Here is an 18,484-nt window from a genome sequence, read left to right as displayed (position 1 = left end):
AAAATGAATGATTTGATAAAGCTGACTGGTGGCTCAATGAGTGTTACATGATTTTTGTGTATTTTTGAGTGAAATATTTCATAATTTTCTCGAGGAAAAATGGGATGCAATAGCAATGTTTAGTGTTTTATTTTTTGTCCCCTCTGCCAGAAGAATGAAAAAACAGACTGGTCTCATATGGATTTTTATGTTGCCATACTACATAGTGTGTAAAGCAAGTTACAAGCTTATTCTTCAAGTGTGTGTGTGTGTGTGTGTGTGTGTGTGTGTGTGTGTAGACTAGAAAGTTATTTCTGAATATTAAATTGAAGTAAAGGTAACTTTTTAAAAGACCTAACCAATCACTTGTAGATGCATTAATGTTTAATTGTATCTTTTCATCAAGACAATTGATCACATCATAAAGCAGAATGTTCAGTATAAAAGCAAATGTATATATGCATTTGACCTTGTGGGAAATTGTTCTAAAAGCTAACAAAATAGGTGCGGCTTTTTTCAAGGGCAACCAGATTAAATGTTGATAAAGAGCAATATTTTACTCCGTTAGAAAAATGTAACAAGGCCAAAAAATCCTTTTTTAAAAAAAATTGCTTTGAAACTTGGAGAAAATTTGAATATTGAGTCATTTAGAAAATGTTTATAGAAATCAAATTGTCAGGCTTTACCTGAAACCTACTCCATCAGGATATTTTGGGGGTGACCTACATACTTCAAAACTCTCCCAGGTGATTTTGATCAGTCAGGTTTGGAAGCCACTTCCTTAAGACATTATATTTATTCCAAAGGGACCCCATAGTTTCACTCTCTTAGGCTTGTTGCTAATGGCTGCCTGAATGTTTCTGCTGAGAAAAATTGTTAGGTCACTTCAAGAGTCAGCTGTAGAGAATTAGTGACTACTGTCTCTGCCTTGAAAGCAGAGAATGGAGGGCCGCTTTAGGGTTGTCTTTCATGATGTGGCCCAGTTATCTCAGTGAAGAGGAAAATGAGGCCCAGGTTGGTGAAGTAACTTGCTTAGGTCTCTTTTTAAAAAATTTTCTTTAAAGATTTTATTTATTTACTCATGAGAGACAGAGAGGCAGAGACACAGGCAGTGGAAGAAGCAGGCTCCATGCAGGCGCCCGATGTGGGACTCAATCCCAGGACCCCAGGATCACGCCCTGATCCGAAGGCAGATGCTCAACCACTGAGCCACCCCGGTGCCCCTTGCTTAGGTCTCTTAAGCTAGAACCGGGATTAGGGCTCCTAAATCAAATCGTTTCTATTCCACTATGTGTTATGTAAAGAGATAGGAATCTTTCTCTGATTTTTTTTCTGTTTCTCACCTGAATGAGTGCCCTTCCTGACTTGTTTTCACAGTAGCTTGTGCATAGTTGTTACAATATGTGTGTGTATATATATATGTGATATATGATGTATATATATGTATCATACTTCTGATATATATCCAAATGTTGGTTTCTTTTTGTGTGCCCTTTAACTGGGTATCAGTGAGAATGTCTAGCACATTGGTTTTTACGTAGCAGGAGTTTATGAAGTTAAAGCAAAACCACAGCATCTCAAAAACAATTGGAAAGTAAATACAAAGGAAATCAGTGAATAGCTAAGAGTTACTGCAAACAGACCTTTGGGATGGAAGATAGTAGGGACAGTGAGAAGGTTGCTGTTAGAAAGCCAATTATAAGAATGTTGTTGATAAGGAAGAAACTGATAGTGAAAAATACAAATGCCAACAGAAGAAAGCATAGCCATTGTGGGGATTAGAGGTAAAGAATGGACATACTTGGGGGGATCCTTGGGTGGCCCAGCGGTTTAATGCCTGCCTTTGGCCCAGGGCGTTGATCCTGGAGTCCCAGGATCAAATCCTGCATCAGGCTCCCTGCATGGAGCCTGCTTCTCCCTCTGCCTGTGTCTCTGCTTCTTTCTCTCTCTGTGTCTATCATGAATGAATAAATAAAATCTTAAAAAAAAAAAAAAAAAGAATGGACATACTTTTTAAGCTCATATAGCATTAGAGGTATAATAGAATAGCACAATAATCACTCATTATGAATTTAAGTTATTTAAAAAGGACTGATTGTTTTCATTTACTGAGTTGTATTTTCATAAGATTTTGGTCTTTAATCTTTTCCTAAACAATCCTAAGACTTACATGCATTTTTGTTAATTTTTGAAATTACATACTACTCAATTTTGAGAAGGGAATAATTGCCCGCCTTTTATTTTTTTATTTTTTAAAAATATTTATTTATTTATTATTTATGATAGAGAGAGAGGCAGAGACACAGGAGGAGGGAGAATCAGGCTCCATGCCAGGAGCCTGACACGGGACCCGATCCCGGGACTCCAGGATTGCGCCCTGGGCCAAAGGCACGCGCTAAACCACTGAGCCACCCAGGGATCCCCATACCCCCTTTTAAATGATAATATTATTATATTAACTTTTCTAACTACAAGTTAAATGTAACTTCCCTTTATCCTGAAGTTTCAAACTTTTTCCTGCTAGCTCAATATTATTTATCTTGGAAATAGATAATGACAGTTCACTCATTTAAAATTTGAAAGGTACAAAAGAATGTATGATTAAAACTCTGCTTTTTGTCCATGTCCATCCTTCCGGAGATATTTTATACATTTCTAGGCAATGGAAATGCCCCTCCACTGTAAAATACATACTGTATCACACTGTGTACATTGTCTACTTAATAATCTGTCTTGAAGATTAGCCCATGCCCTCATTCTTTTTCCAGCTTTTTGACATACTCATGGTAATGTATAGTATTCCTTGATGTTTATGAATCATGATGTTATGAATCATAATTTATTAAACTGATGCCTTGTTAATGGACATTTCTCTCCAATCTTACTATGTATCTATTTTTTATTTTATTTTTTAAAGTTTTAAGCAGGTTCCATACCTGTTGTGAGGCTCGAACTCAGAACCCTGAGATCAAGAGTCACATGCTCTATTGACTAATCGACTCTATCATCTGCCTTCAGCTCAGGGCATGATCCCAGGATCCATAAGAAATGCACATGGAGGGATCCCTGGGTGGCGCAGCGGTTTGGCGCCTACCTTTGGCCCGGGGCGCGATCCTGGAGACCTGGGATCGAATCCCACGTCGGGCTCCCGGTGCATGGAGCCTGCTTCTCCCTCTGCCTGTGTCTCTGCCTCTCTCTCTCTCTTTGTGACTATCATAAATAAATAAAAATTAAAAAAAAATTAAAAAAATAAAGTTTAAAAAAAAAAGAAATGCACGTGGAAACCATATTGAGATACTACTTTTTAACCTATTATATTAGCAAAGTTAGTCATAACAGTGCGAGGACGTTAGTGATTGGATGTAAACTGACAAAAGCTGTAGTGAGAAAAGATCTGGACTATCTTAATTATAAATACACGTACCCTTTGACTCAGAAATTCCACTTTTAGGAACTTACACTACCTTTGTATTAATGTGCAAAATAATGGTTATTATTCAACTGTATTACTTAATTTTTTAAAAGATTTTATTTATTTATTCATGAGAGACGCACAGAGAAGGAGGCAGAGACACAGGCAGAGGGAGAAGCAGGCTCCCTGTGGGGAGCCTGATGTGGCACTCCATCCTGGGATCCCAGGATCATGACCTGAGCCAAAGGCAGATGCTCAACCACTGAGCCACCCAGGTGCCCCCAGTTCAGTGATTTAAGTAAATTTACCTAGATGGGTTTGCATTTGTTTTATGAGGAGGTTGAAACCCATTTCATAGGTTTGGATTATTTTTGTTTTCTTAGAACTCCCCATGTTTTTTATCCATTTTTATATTGAGTTGTTGGTCTTTGAAAATCAATTTGTAGGGATCCCTGGGTGGCGCAGCAGTTTAGCGCCTGCCTTTGGCCCAGGGCGCGATCCTGGAGACCCGGGATTGAATCCCACGTCAGGCTCCCGGTGCATGGAGCCTGCTTCTCCCTCCGCCTATGTCTCTGCCTCTCTCTCTCTCTCTCTCTCTCTCTCTCTCTCTCTGTGACTATCATAAATAAATTAAAAAAAAAAGAAAATCAATTTGTAGAATCCTGTTATATCTGTGAAATGAGTTGCAAATATTTTTTCCAAGTTTGTCATTTTTGACTTTGTTCACGGAATTTGGAGTAAAAGCAAACGTTATTTTTTGTCTCTGTGGTTGTGTGAATATAAAAGCTAGACTGTTTACCGTGGTCTTAAAGCATATGCTAGATTTGTGGGTTAGCAATGTTTCAAGTGGGATTTTCAAGTAGCTTTAAGTGAGAAGGAAATAGTACTGATTTGAAGTTGTACTGTTTTTCTTCTGTAACTCACACCAGAGTTGTATTTTTAATGATTGATGCTCAAAAATAGATGCCCTCCCCTCGTATTTACTCATAACCCCATTGAACACCCCTTCATCCTTTTTAACATCTGAAAACTTTGATAATAATCTTTTTTTTAATGTAAGATTTTATTTATTCATGACAGAGACAGAGAGGCACAGACACAGGCAAAGGGAGAAGCAGGTTCCATGCAGGGAACCCGATGTGGGACTTGATCCTGGGTCTCCAGGATCTTCGGCGGCGCTAAACTGCTGAGCCACCTGGGCTGCCCCTTTGATAATATTCTTAAAGATGAAACATGGTCCTTTCTTAGCCTATTGCTGGTTACCGACACCTACCTGTAGAGTATGATGAGAGTTAATCCTTCAGTGGAGGGTGGTTTTCAAATGGTATTTCCAGTCTTTAGTCTTGTATTTCCTCTCAGATTTGCCACCTTTATAAAGCAAATGTTTATTCTTGAAGCAAAGTCACTGTACCAATGGGGAATATTAAAAAGAATTAATTTAGTGTTTGTCCTTTTAAATTGTGGTTTTTCTTTTTCTGTTTTACTTTTGGGCAAGTTTTAAGCAAGTACCACAAAAAGCAACAAATTGTACTCACTAGTCACTAATGACTTTTAGTGTGACTATCTTAAAACTTGGCTCTAAAAAACACAAAGTAATATTAATGCCTAAGAGTAAAGCCTGTCTTCTTATTAGTGTATCTTAATAACAAATTTTTGGTTACTCTTTTTGTGTAATGCCTACTTTTTGAAAGCATGATTCTAAGGATGATAAAAATTTCAGTAATAACTGATTCTTAGAACTTTTTTTTCACTGCTAAAATTCTCACTTATAGGATTATTAAATAGGAAGATTAAAAACCCTTTTGTTGAAAAAAGTAAGATTTTCTGATGGTATTTTAGTTCCTGATTTTCTCATTCACCTCAGCAGTGATTTTTCTGCTGACATTGTAAAAATGACTTTCTTCATCTTCTATTTCAGAAATTGTTCTTTAAAATTTAAATTGAATGCATAGAAGGAAGGGAAGGCTTGTTATATAATCTCTGTCAGTTTTAGAAGGCATTTCAGTTTCCCTTTTGGATATGGTTATTCTTGGAGGCTTCTTTGATTTCATGATAGTATAGTCATTCTGCTAACTTTAGGTGTTTTTAATGGAGATACATCGAGAGAGCAATTTTTAAATAGCTTGAAAAGTTTTATTTGTAAATTCTTTTACTTTCCTCAATTTCATTTATGAACTTAAGGCAAATTCAGATGGAGAGTAGTCTCACGTGATTTTAGGCTATTGTACACGGGTCTGCATTTGAGCTCCTTTCCTTGGGATGGGGTGGTTCTAAATGGGAGCATAGTTTGCAAAACTCCTCTTAGAGAGTCTAACTTATGTACACCCTTTGAAAACAATTGCTATTGAGGGAACATTTGGCCTTTTCCATGTTAGTCAAGATGGAATGATAAAGTATATCAAAATGATTGTGATCAAGAAAGGCTAAGTAGAGAGACTGTTTAACTACAAAGAGTCTTGAGGTCTGAGGATTTTTATCAATTATGTAAAGAAAAAAATCATATAAAACATTTTAGGTTAATTCCACTCCTGAAATTTCCTTTGGCTTTTTTCTCTGTATTTTTATTCCTCATATCCTAAAGTCTTACTTTCCCTACTATTTGATGCAAGCCCTAAATGTAACACTTTCCACATTAAAGTTAGTTGTTGTCTGTCTCTGCTTTTCAGTTGTATATTCCTGACGTCTAAGATAGTGTTTGGCAGTTTGAAGGATTTCCAGTTATGGGTTTTTTTAATTCAAAATAGGAAACAGACCTTAAATATACACATAAGTTAGGTGTTAATTTAGTACAGCCTGAGGATTAAATTAAGAATTGAGTTATATTTGATTATAATACTTTACTAGTTAATATTTATTTCAATCTGTGGAAGTAAGGTAAATTTCACAGATTATTTTGGATAGCATATATCACAGGACCTTAATGAGATGGTAATTCTGGAACTTGGTTATCTATTATTAAGGTATCTAAAGATTTTAGTTATTTGCCTTTTATTTAGGCAATTTGGTAACTACTTATTTTAGCCATCCACTGACTCTGGGTTAAAAACACTGTTTTCCGGATTGTGGTAGCAATTTCTTTCTTTCTTTTTTTTTTTTTAATTTGCAGTTGGAGTGCCTCAAGCTTATCGCCTCTCAAAAATTCACAGACAAACGCATTGGTTATTTAGGGGCAATGCTGCTGTTAGATGAAAGACAAGATGTCCATCTTCTTATGACCAACTGTATCAAGAAGTAAGTCTTACCTTTCCTTCTTTTAATGACTGCTTTGTGCTTTTAAAGTTTTCTAATGACATCAAGGCTTCTATTTATTGTTTTTATTTACTATCTAGAATATATTTGAATTGCTCTTATTTATATGTAAAGAGGATAAGCAAAGGATTAAAATTTCTGTAGGGGAATATTTATTATTATTATTTTTAAGATTTTATTTATTTATTCATGAGAGAGACACACACACACACACACACACACACAGAGGCACAGACACAGGCAGAAGCAGACTCCGTGCAGGGAGCCTGACGTGGGACTTGATCCTGGGTCTCCAGGATCACACCCTGTGCTGAAGGCGGCGCTAAACTGCTGAGTCACCCGGGCTGCCCTTATTATTATTTTTTAAAATTTTATTTATTAGAGAGCAAGCACAGGGTGGCTGGGGGCAGGGAGATAATATCTCAAGCAGACTTCATGTGCTGAGTGCAGATCCTGATACAGGGCTCCATCCTACCACCTGGAGATCATAACCAAAGCCAAAATCAAGAGTTGGATGCTTAGCTGACTGAGCCACCCAGGTGCACCTGTAGGGAATAATTTAATTAAATGAAGGCATTGCTATACATCTTCAATCATAGGAACATAGTTTAGTAATGAAACAAGAATTTGGGCTAACATAGAATAATAGAAAAAGCATTGGTATATCAGAGCTTTCTTACATTTCCAGGACCTTGAATACTATAAGGTCCTTGAATACCATTTTATTAAAATGTTACATTTATTAAAGAATCACCAGTGTATGTTCTGAGTAAATACCATTGAAAGGGGGCAGCCTGGGTGGCTCAGCAGTTTAGCACCTGCCTTCGGCCCGGAGCATGATTCTGGAGACCTAGGATCAAGTCCCACGTCGGGCTCCCTGCATGGAATGGAGCCTGCTTCTCCCGTTGCCTGTGTCTCTCTCTCTCTCTCTGTGTTTCATGAATGGATGAATAAAATATTAAAAAAAAAAAATACCATTGAAAGGTAGAAGGAGAGGTCTTGCCTGTCAGTGGTCCAATTCAAGATTTCAGTTGCACGAAATTATACCTAGCCCTGTGAATTTTTGTGTCTTTTTTCCTCTCATGGGTACTTTACTAGTCCAGTCATGTTTGTTGAACTTACAAATTGAGAAATGCTTGCTGTATGGAGGAGTGGCCAAGCAGGGAATTAGTTCTAGCATCCTTCTTCCAGCAAATGTCTATTAGAAAGTTATGGAAGTTCTGATGGCCTTACTGGTTAAAAGTACTTTATGGTTTGTTTTATGATTTTGGTGTGTCTGTTGATTTCCTCTCCTTTGTAGATTTCTTTTTTGTTTGCACTATTTGTTTGACAAAGTAGAAGCAGGGAATATAGGTGATCACATTTGTAGTTATTGAACTGTTACACTTTTCTTTTCTGTGGTCAATAACATTCTACTTTAAAAATTTTCCAATGGATAATGGAAAATTCCAAAATGAGAATTATGATTTAGTTGTAAATGTAGTGTGTGTCATGTAAATACATTGAGTCTATAAACTTAATTTTGGGAAAATTTTATTTTATGGCTTTGAGATAAATACTAATGAAAATACTAAGTTGATTGGCTTATTCAACAAGTATTATTGTATACCTATTATTATTGTATTCCTTCTAACAGCCAGGAGCTATTAGAAGCTCTAGGGAGGGAGAATGAAAAAAAATGGGCAGAGATCCTTGGTATCGTAGAGGTTACATTTTACATGTTCAGCATGACTCTTTTATACATTTACTCTGGCTAGGCCTTTGAGAGTTATTTTAATTTTTTTCTTGCATGCTCTGTTGCCCTCATTACTTCAGCCTTCAATCACATGCTGATGATTTGGCAGTTCTGCCTTACAGCAGGTTCATATTAAAGAGTTAATACCAAACTCAAGTATAGGTTTGTAGCTTGATAAAAATTGAAGAATGAGATACACAGGCAAAGAAGAAATCTTTGTTTTGAATTTTAAAAAAGATTTTATTTATTAGCACGAGCAGGGCAGAGGGAAGGAAAGGGACAAGCAGACTACTGGCTGAGCAGGGAGCCCGACTCAAGGTTTGATCCCAGTTGGTATCATGACATGATCCAAGGGAAGACACCTAACTGACTGAGCCACCCAGGCACCCCTTTGTTTTGAATTTTAATGAGACCTAGCCAGACCCCAAATGAACTTTTTGAGAGAGAACTAATAGTTGGGAAATGATCTGCACTTTAGTCCAAGCTCCAGTTAATTGACTTTGGATCATTTAGTTTTGTTTTTGTTTTTGTTTTTTAGTTTTGTTTTTTAAAAATTATGTATTTTTAAAGATTTTATTTATTTATTCATGAGGGACACACAGAGAGGCAGAGACACAGGCAGAGAGAGAAGCAGGCTCCATGCAGGGAGCCTAATATGGGACTCGATCCCGGGACTCCAGGATCATGCCTGAGCTGAAGGCAGACATTTAACTGCTGAGCCTCCCAGGTGTCCCTTAAAAAATATTTGTTAACAAATGGGTTTCTTTGTTTTGTAAGAGTTTTTTTGTTCAGTGGTTTTTGTTTTTGTTTGTGTGTGTGTGTGTTTGCTTTTTGTTTGTATTATAGGGCATCATAGTGTACCAGCAGTTTTTATGTTAATGAACGTTTCCCTCATTGTTCATTGGCCTAGAAAAGCTCCAAGTGATTAAAGATCTTGGAATCTTTAAAAATTGGATATGATATTTTAAGAACCCGTATTAATGCAAACTTTTTCTTTTCTTTTTTTTTTTTTTTAAGAGAGAGAGAGAGAGAGAGAGGCAGAGACACAGGCAGAGGGAGAAGCAGGCTCCATGCAGGGAGCCCGACGTGGGACTCGATCCTGGGTCTCTAGGACCATGCCCTGGGCTGAAGGCGGTGCCAAACCGCTGAGCCACCCGGGCTGCCCAAACATTCATAATCATTGAAAAAAATGAATGAAAAGTCAGCTCTAAGGCACATGTGGTGGCTCAGAGGTTGAGCATCTGCCTTTGGCTCAGGGTGTGGTCCCAGTCCCGGGATCGAGTCCCACATTGGGCTCTCTGCAAGGAGCCTGCCTCTTCCTCTGTCTATGTCTCTGCCTCTCTCTGTGTCTGTCATGAATAAACAAATAAAATCTTAAAAAAAAAAAGTCAGCTAAATATCTTGGTAACTGGGAGCCTAAAATGATAAAATCATAGTTAAGACTTAAACATTTTTACCAGAAGAAAACTTTTTTTTTTTTTTTTTTTTGAGAGAAAGAGAGAGCAAGTAGGGGTGGGGATAGGGTGCAGAAGGGTAGAGGGAGAGGGAGTAAGAATCTTAAGCAGGCTCCATGCCAGGCTTGAAACTGACTTGGAGCTTGATCTCATGAGCCTGAGATTCATGACCTGAGTCAAAATTAAGAGTTGGACACTTAACTGACTGACTCACCCAGGGACCCCTGACCAGTAATTTTTGTCTTCAAAATTCAAATTCTTACAAAGTAGCAAACCTGGCTAATTTATGCTTTTCTTTATTTTCCTTTCTTTGTTCAGGGAAGATTAAAACTGTTTATTATTTCATTTAAAATGATCAGTAACAGGGGATCCCTGGGTGGTGCAGCGGTTTGGCGCCTGCCTTTGCCCAGGGCGCGATCCTGGAGACCCGGGATCGAATCCCACGTCAGGCTCCCGGTGCATGGAGCTTGCTTCTCCCTCTGCCTGTGTCTCTGCCTCTCTCTCTCTCTCTGTGTGACTATCATAAGTAAATAAAAATAAAAAAAAAAATAAAATGATCAGTAACAAACACCTTACATGGTAACATCAGTAATGCTTTTTAATGAAAAAATATTTTCCAGGGATGCCTGAGTGGCATCTGCCTTTGGCTCATGTTGTGTTCCCGGAGTTCTGGGATTAGTCCTGCATTGAGTTCCCTTTGGGGAGCCTGCTTCTCCCTCTGCCTATGTCTCTGCCTTTCTCTCTGTGTCTCCCATGAATAAATAAAATCTTTTTTTTTTTAACTTTTATTTTTTTTAAAATTTATTTATGATAGTCACAGAGAGAGAGAGAGAGAGAGAGAGAGAGGCAGAGACACAAGCAGGCTCCATGCACCGGGAGCCCGACGTGGGACTCGATCCCGGGTCTCCAGGATCGCGCCCTGGGCCAAAGGCAGGCGCCAAACCGCTGCGCCACCCAGGGATCCCAATAAATAAAATCTTAAAAAAAAAAAAAATGTCCAAAACAAAAACTATTCAAATGAGAAAAATAGTATTATCTCACATTTTTGTAAGTCTTTTATACATCTGGCCTAGTGGAAGATAGCTAGATATCATATTTGCCTCTGCTTTCTTTTTATTTTTTTTTAAGTCAAGGTCACTGTTAATTTTTTTTTTAAAAGATTTTATTTATTTATTCATGACAGAGAGACAGAGAAAGAGAGAGGCAGAGACACAGGCAGGGGGAGAAGCAGGCTCCATGCAGGGAGCCCAACGTGGGACTCGATCCTGGGTCTCTAGGATCACGCCCTGGGCCAAAGGCGGCGCTAAACTGCTGAGCCACCGGGGCTGCCCTGCCTCTGCTTTCAATATCTTGTGGACTTTAATAGCCTTTCAAATAACTGGATATTCTTCTTTGATACTATACCAAAACTCCATAAGTGGTAGTTCCTTAAGGATTAGTTACAATGTAGAATTTCAAACTGTATCAGTGAAGTTTGGTACTTTGTTATATTAAAACCCATTGTTCTGTCTCACACTTTGAATGGATCTTTTACTCATGTATGGGTTTGTAACACCATGGCTAAGTCATTTGGAAAAAATTGGCTCATGAATTAAAGTACTGATAGACTGTGAATTTCATTATGGCAATACAAATTTTCCAAAATTCTCTTACTTCAAAGCTTGGATTTTATCATTGGCAACAAATATTGTTGGTTTTTGCTCTTGAAGTGAAGGCTAAACTTGACTCTTTTTCCAGAAGATGTCTATCAGATACCCAAATCTTAATAATTATAGTTGTCTGTCAGTTACTTTTCATTTAAAAAGCATACACATTTGAAAAGTTCATAGTTTAGTTTGCAAGTGCACAAGTACTTTTCTCTCAGATCATCACTTGAGGATGCAGAAGTTCTTTATGCATGCTTCCTATTTGGTCACATAATATTAAACAGTATGCATTTGAGTCAGGATTTAATAAAATAATCTTTTTTGCTGCTTTGTCACAGACAGTCTTAAGTGAAACAAATAGACACATTCCTTTCCTCTTTTCTCTCTCTCCTTCCCTTCCTTCTTTCCTTTCTTCTCTTCCTTCCATCCTCTGTGCTTGTGTGGTAGTGAATACAATGACTACTAGTATAGTTTAGTGCCATTATTCTGGTTTGTAATGTAATTTTTTGTAATTTCCCCACCACTGCTTTTGCATCATTAGTTCAATTGTCAATACATTTGGCAAATGTATTGGAGTTAGTATTATGAAAATGGTTTGGCTCTCCTGGACCCCATGAAACTGTCTTAGGGCTTCCAGAGATCCTTAGCCACTGAAATCCTTAAGGACCATTAACTAAAGGATACTAAAATGCTCTTAAAGCTGATAGAAGTAGCATAACTCATACAATAATTTACCTTCTGAATAGTAAAAGTTGATTATAATATGTAATGAATTTACTAGTTCAAGCTTTTAATATTTCAGCTTTTCTTAAGGTATACTTCCTGGCTGATTTGTTAAATAATTTTATACAGTAATCAATGTCTGTTAGAAATAGAACCTTGTATATCTGTATTACCAGATACAGGGCCTCACTAAATATCTAGCGTGGTTTGTTAAAGATGATTTAATTAGCCAGTTTTTTTTAAGATTTTATTTATTTATTCATGAGAGACACAGAGAGAGAGAGAGAGAGAGAGGCAGAGACACAGACAGAGGGAGAAGCAGACTCCATGCAAGGAGCCTGACGCGGGACTCGATCCCAGGTCCCCAGGATCACACCCCGGGCTGAAGACTGCACTAAACCGCTGAGCCACCTGGGCTGCCCAGCCAATTTTTTTCTAGTTAATAATATTTTCCTCTTGATTACAAAAAATAAAAGTGTAAAAATTAAGACATCAAGGTTAATACTATACCATAAGGTTAGAGGTTTCAGAGTATTTCTGTTAGGATATTTAAGTATGCTTTCTCTAGTAGTAGGGACCGTGTTTTCTGAATTTTTTTTTTTTTTTAAGATTTGGTTCATGTATATATATTGTCGTATTTTTTGGTAGTTAGTAGTGGAGCTTTTTTTTTTTAAGATTTTATTTATTTTTTCTGTGAGAGGCACAGTGAGGCAGAGACATAGGCAGAGGGAGAAGCAGGCTCCATGCAGGGATCCCAATGCAGGACTCGATCCCAGGACCCTGGGATCACACCCTGAGCCGAAGGCAGATGCTCAACTGCTGAGCCACCCAGGTGTCCAAGTGGTAGAGCATATTAATTTTTTTTTAATAGAGAGATAATGTTCACACTCACACGTGGGGGTTGGGGAGTGAGGGGGTGTTGGGGGAGAGGGGAGGGAAGAGAGAGAGAGAGAGAGAGAGGGAGAGGGAGAGAGAGAGAGAGAATGAATATCTTAAGTAGCCTCCTCACTCAGTGTGAAGTCTGATGCAGGGTTTGATATTACAACCCTGAGATCATGACATGAAATGAAATCAAGAGTCAGGTGCTTAACTTACTGAGCCACCCAGGCACCCCCACGGATCTTTTTTTTTTTTTTTTAATGTACCATGTACTTTTTTTTTTTTTAATTTTTATTTATTTATGATAGTCACAGAGAGAGAGAGAGAGAGAGAGGCAGAGACACAGGCAGAGGGAGAAGCAGGCTCCATGCACCGGGAGCCCGACGCCCCACGGATCTTTTAAACAAACAATACACAGTTGTGTTTCGCATTTCTGTCTTTGTTGATTTTCACTTTCAGTGGTTTGCGGAATATTCTGAAGGTAGCTAGTTTCTTTCTTTCTTTCTTTCTTTCTTTCTTTCTTTCTTTCTTTCTTTCTTTCTCTTTCTTTTCTTTTCTTTTCTTTTCTTTTCTTTTCTTTTCTTTTCTTTTCTTTTCTTTTCTTTAGCTAGTTTTCAACAGATAACATGCTGTTTAATTTATCTTTGGTATTTGGAAACGTGGAGTTGTAAGCCTGTAGGAGGCACTGTCAGTCAGTTCACTGTATTGGTGATTTGTAATTAAGTTAAACATGTTTTTGCAAAATAATCGTATTCATTATTTTCTTTACTGGAAAAATTGTGAATCACTCAGAGCTACCTCATTAGATTGTGAAGCTTCTTTATGCTGAGCACCAGGCAAAGCATATTCATTTCTACCTTTTTCCTTTCTTTTGCAGTGATCTTAATCATAGCACGCAATATGTACAGGGGTTAGCACTTTGTACCCTCGGCTGCATGGGCTCTTCAGAGATGTGCAGAGATCTTGCAGGAGAGGTAGAGAAACTCCTGAAAACCTCCAATTCTTACTTAAGAAAAAAGGTAACTTTTAATGAAAACAAATGTCTGCATTTGGATTAGGGAATATTATGGAGATGAGGCAAATTTTCTTTGTTTTTTGGTTTTTGTTTTTTGAGGCAAAATTATTTTTGAGAGGTCTGATGATATAACCTATCTTTCTCTGCAGTAAATATATTCTAAATAATTATATATGAATCAAGTGTTTACAAATCTATTTTTATACTAATTTTGGAGGTGGGTTTTTTTAATTGGTGTTTAACTTCAGTTGATAATTGTGAACACTTTAATTCTTCTCTTCATTCCTCTTTTTTTTTTTTTCGAGGAAATGATTTATAAACAAGCAAATGTTACTGAATTTCCTAGATACCTGATTATTTCCTAATTTATTAGATTCTAAACAGTATTAAACAAAGTGATAACAGAATTTTAAGAATTTACTTTTTTTCTAATTAGTGCCTATGTCTTTGTATTAGTGCCTTTGAATCTCTGGAAGTGCAGTTCCATTGGGACCTAGATAATTATTAGAGAATGATCTAGAATACACTTTCTAAATTGATGTATTTAAATGGAATAGTAATGGAATACAATGATCTTACTCTTATGCTTTTATATGTCGATAGAAACATTTTTTGTTTTTGAAAGTTGTTCTTGAACCCTGTAATCTCCGTAAACAAGAGGTGTAAAATATAGAACTCTGAAGAAGTGAACACTTACTATTGCCTGGCTGATACTCACTGTGCCTCCACATTAATGGTGTTTGATGAGATGTTGCAAGGGCCATGCTGTTTTCCAGGATCATGGACTGTTAATGATGATTGTAAACCACCGCTAGTGCTTTCTCTTAATTTTTTTTTTAATTATTTTTTATTTTTTTATTTATGATAGTCATCACAGAGAGAGAGAGAGGCAGAGACACAGGCAGAGGGAGAAGCAGGCTCCATGCACCGGGAGCCCAATGTGGGATTCGATCCCGGGTCTCCAGGATCACGCCCTGGGCCAAAGACAGGCGCTAAACCGCTGCACCACCCAGGGATCCCTAGTGCTTTCTCTTAAAGAATCAGTGGGCTGCTCTTGTTCAGAAAGTACATTATTTCATTAAATAAAACATTTTTGTGGATTGGAAAAAAAATTTTTCCCACAAATATAACTAGGGGAGAATTAGCTGAAATACTTTCTTGTTACTATATCTAAAGTTTTGTGGTATATAACTCCAGCAAATAGTAACTAAACTAATTTTTGGCCGGCATAATCAAAATCAGTCTTTGTACCTTTCTTTCCAGTGAACAAACCAAAACCATCCTTTTCTTTAGTAGAGACTATCTAATTATCAAATGATTTTCTTGATAGCAGCAAAGAATGAATTGGGGTAGATATAGATATTATTAAAAGTAACAGCAGTAATATGTCATTCAATTGCATGGTGTTTTTATGAAACCTTTTGGTCATCTTAGAAGAATGAGTATCACAGATTAAGTCTATTTTTTACTGTGCGAAACTCCACATAAGTTATATTTAATTTGTTAGATAAATTCATATTAACCATAGTCTAGGAACTTTTTGTCCACTTATTTAGTGGATTTATGAGCAAAGGGACAGGTGAGCTAAAAGTTCTCATTCATGAAATAGTATAAATTGGAAAGCCCTAACCAGTTAATATATAATAAATCTGATGTCTAACTTCATTCTTCTTTATTCTTTTTAGTAGGTGAACTAGATGATAAGGTTTTTTGTTGGTGTTTTTTTGTAAGATTAGTTGCCCTGACTTAATTGAAATAAATCTTTTGTCCTTTTTATTTTTTTTATAGGCAGCACTATGTGCTGTTCATGTCATCAGGAAGGTTCCTGAACTTATGGAGATGTTTTTACCAGCAACAAAAAATTTATTGAATGAAAAGAACCATGGTAATGTGATTTGGATGCACTTGTGAAGTATTAAGGGAAAAGAGAAAGGCTCAGGCAGTGTTGGCCTTCTATTTCAGTGCAGTGGACTTGCCTTTTTACTGTGCTTAGGCTTTTCCAGGAAGGGCTGATGGGTCAAATCTTTGTTTTCTCATATCCTATTTTTATAATTAGAGATTGATTCCTTCATAGTAAACTCAGTTTTCATTTTCGGTCCTCTTTTACTATATTAAAAATACTGTGTTAAGTTGCTAATCCTCAGTGTAACTAATAAGTGATCCTAGCCTTGATTTCCATATGTAAAACACTTTGATTTCCTGGCTGTTTTATAATAGAAGAAAACGTTATTTTTTAATTGCATTGTAGGAGTATAAGATTGATGAAAATCCTTTGTGTTACTTGTAATAGGAATTGATAATGGGCACTCAGATATTTATATAAAATGAGAGAAATTAAATGGAACATGGATGTCCTTTCCCAAACATTTTATTATTATTATTTTTTAAAGATTTTCTTTATTTATTAGAGAGCAGGAGAGGCAGTATGAGTCAGGGGGAGGGGCAGAGTGAGAGGGAAAAGCATACTCCTTGCTGAGCAGGGAGTCTGACAGGGGCTCTATCCCAGGACCCTGAGATCCTGTCCTGAGCCAAAGGTAGATATTTCACTGACTGAGCCACCCGACACCCCTCAAACATTTTATTCTTGTTTTGAAGTTAGTGAAACAAGTTAGTGAAAAGAAAATGCGTGTGTCCTACTAAATGCTAAGAGAAAAAAATGGTAAGGTATATATAATTTGATTAATTCAGTCCTGTGCCTAGAAGGCTCAGAATAAACTTGTTGAACAAATAAATGGTTAGGGTACTTATTATTAGTGGAGACTATTGTGAGATCCTTTTTACTCACCCTGGAACAAGCATATTCACTTTGTAATCCATAATTACCTTGGAGTTTTGATTGATTTTATCTGGAAATTTAAAATCTTATTAAGATTTTTGCTTTTTAAGTGATCAGATCTCAGCTAATAGCTTATTAAATATGGGCCAGATGATACCTAGCTTATAGGGACTGTGAGCATGTCTTTATGGATATTCTCTGATGGAGAGACACTTGTGTTGGTTTTCATTTTTTAGCAGTTATGCTCACGTAATTGTTAAAAATATTCTGATTTGATTGACTTGACCAGTATTAAATCAGGCATCTATTAAATACTTCCTTTGTATTCGCCTCAATGCTTAGCTTCTTTGGGAATTAATAAAAGTAGCAATTACCCTTTTGGAATTGACCTTCAGAACTCAAAGCCTTGTTCTATGAAGTTGAATAATATATAGCCTCATTTTTAGTTTTTGTTTGCTCTTTTATTTCAGGTGTCCTTCACACATCTGTAGTCCTCCTCACAGAAATGTGTGAACGAAGCCCAGACATGCTTGCACATTTCAGAAAGGTAGGTATCATTCTCTATGCCTTTCTTGATTGAAAAATGATTTTTCTGAAAAGTATATGATTTTCCTCACTTATGAATTTTCTTTTGAAAGGAAGTTACAGAGCTGAATAAAGGACTTGACCAGCCCTGCTGTGTGGTAGGGCTGGAAGCCAGGTTTAGGCATATAAGAACTGGCAGTAATACAGTTGTTTTCCCTTTCATAATAGAAGTCTTCTCTCAGTGTTGGCAGACCTACCAAGCTCTCATGTCCTTTATCTGCTGTTTTTACGCTGAAGTCAGGAAATGTAACCTGAGGTCAAATTACAAGCAGGAATTGTGTGTGTGGGTGTGTGTGTGTTTAAAGGCAGGTTTTTTTTTTTTTTAAAGGTGAAAACTGCAAAGTGAAATTTGTTTTTTGTTTTTTTTTTTAAAAACATTTTTTTTTTTAATTTATTTATTAATGATAGTCACAGAGAGGGGGGGGGGGGGGCGCAGAGACACAGGCAGAAGCAGGCTCCATGCACCGGGAGCCCGACGTGGGACTCGATCCCGGGTCTCCAGGATCGCGCCCTGGGCCAAAGGCAGGCGCCAAACCGCTGCGCCACCCAGGGATCCCTTTTTTTAAACATTTTTTAAAAAAGATTTTATTTATTTATTCATGAGAGACACAGGGAGAGATAGGCAGAGACACAGGCAGAGGGAGAAGCAGGCTCCATGCAGGGAGCCCAATGTGGGACTTGATCCCAGGTCTCAAGGATCACGCCCTGGGCTGAAGGCGGCGCTAAACCGCTGAGCCACCCAGGCTTCCCGTGCAAAGTGAAATTTGACATTACTTTTATGTAACACAGGGTCACTCTCTGTTCATTTTAGGCTGTTGACTAGTGATGGAAGTCTGGCTCTTCCAAGTTTCCTCTTCCCTTTTTTTACAGCATTATAAAATGGAAATTTTTGTTTTTTTCACTGGCTTTTGAAGACAGTAGTAAGGAGGCCTGGGAAAGACTGTTCTTTGGGTAGTGACATGCATTTAATTCCTTTTATAAGGTGCTGATCACTCAGTCAATGGGGATTACTTTGTATTTGAGATCTAATG

General features: G+C 37.3%; 1 protein-coding gene across 3 annotated transcripts in view; it reads left to right on the top strand.

The window, feature by feature from the left end:
- The window catches only part of AP1G1 (adaptor related protein complex 1 subunit gamma 1), a 76,870-nt gene that overhangs the window by 28,858 nt on the left and 29,528 nt on the right, over positions 1-18,484 (top strand). For all 3 annotated transcript variants that reach the window (XM_026011631.2, XM_072731580.1, XM_072731581.1), the window contains exons 3-6: positions 6,498-6,622; positions 13,955-14,096; positions 15,881-15,977; positions 17,339-17,415. In XM_026011631.2, coding sequence (XP_025867416.1) covers positions 6,498-6,622; positions 13,955-14,096; positions 15,881-15,977; positions 17,339-17,415 — 441 coding nt within the window. The remainder of the gene's footprint in view (positions 1-6,497; positions 6,623-13,954; positions 14,097-15,880; positions 15,978-17,338; positions 17,416-18,484) is intronic.

Source organism: Vulpes vulpes, chromosome 12 (assembly GCF_048418805.1).
Source record: "Vulpes vulpes isolate BD-2025 chromosome 12, VulVul3, whole genome shotgun sequence".
Taxonomy (NCBI): domain Eukaryota; kingdom Metazoa; phylum Chordata; class Mammalia; order Carnivora; family Canidae; genus Vulpes; species Vulpes vulpes.
Note: the sequence above shows the minus strand (reverse complement) of the source record. Positions and strands in the feature narration are given on the sequence as shown.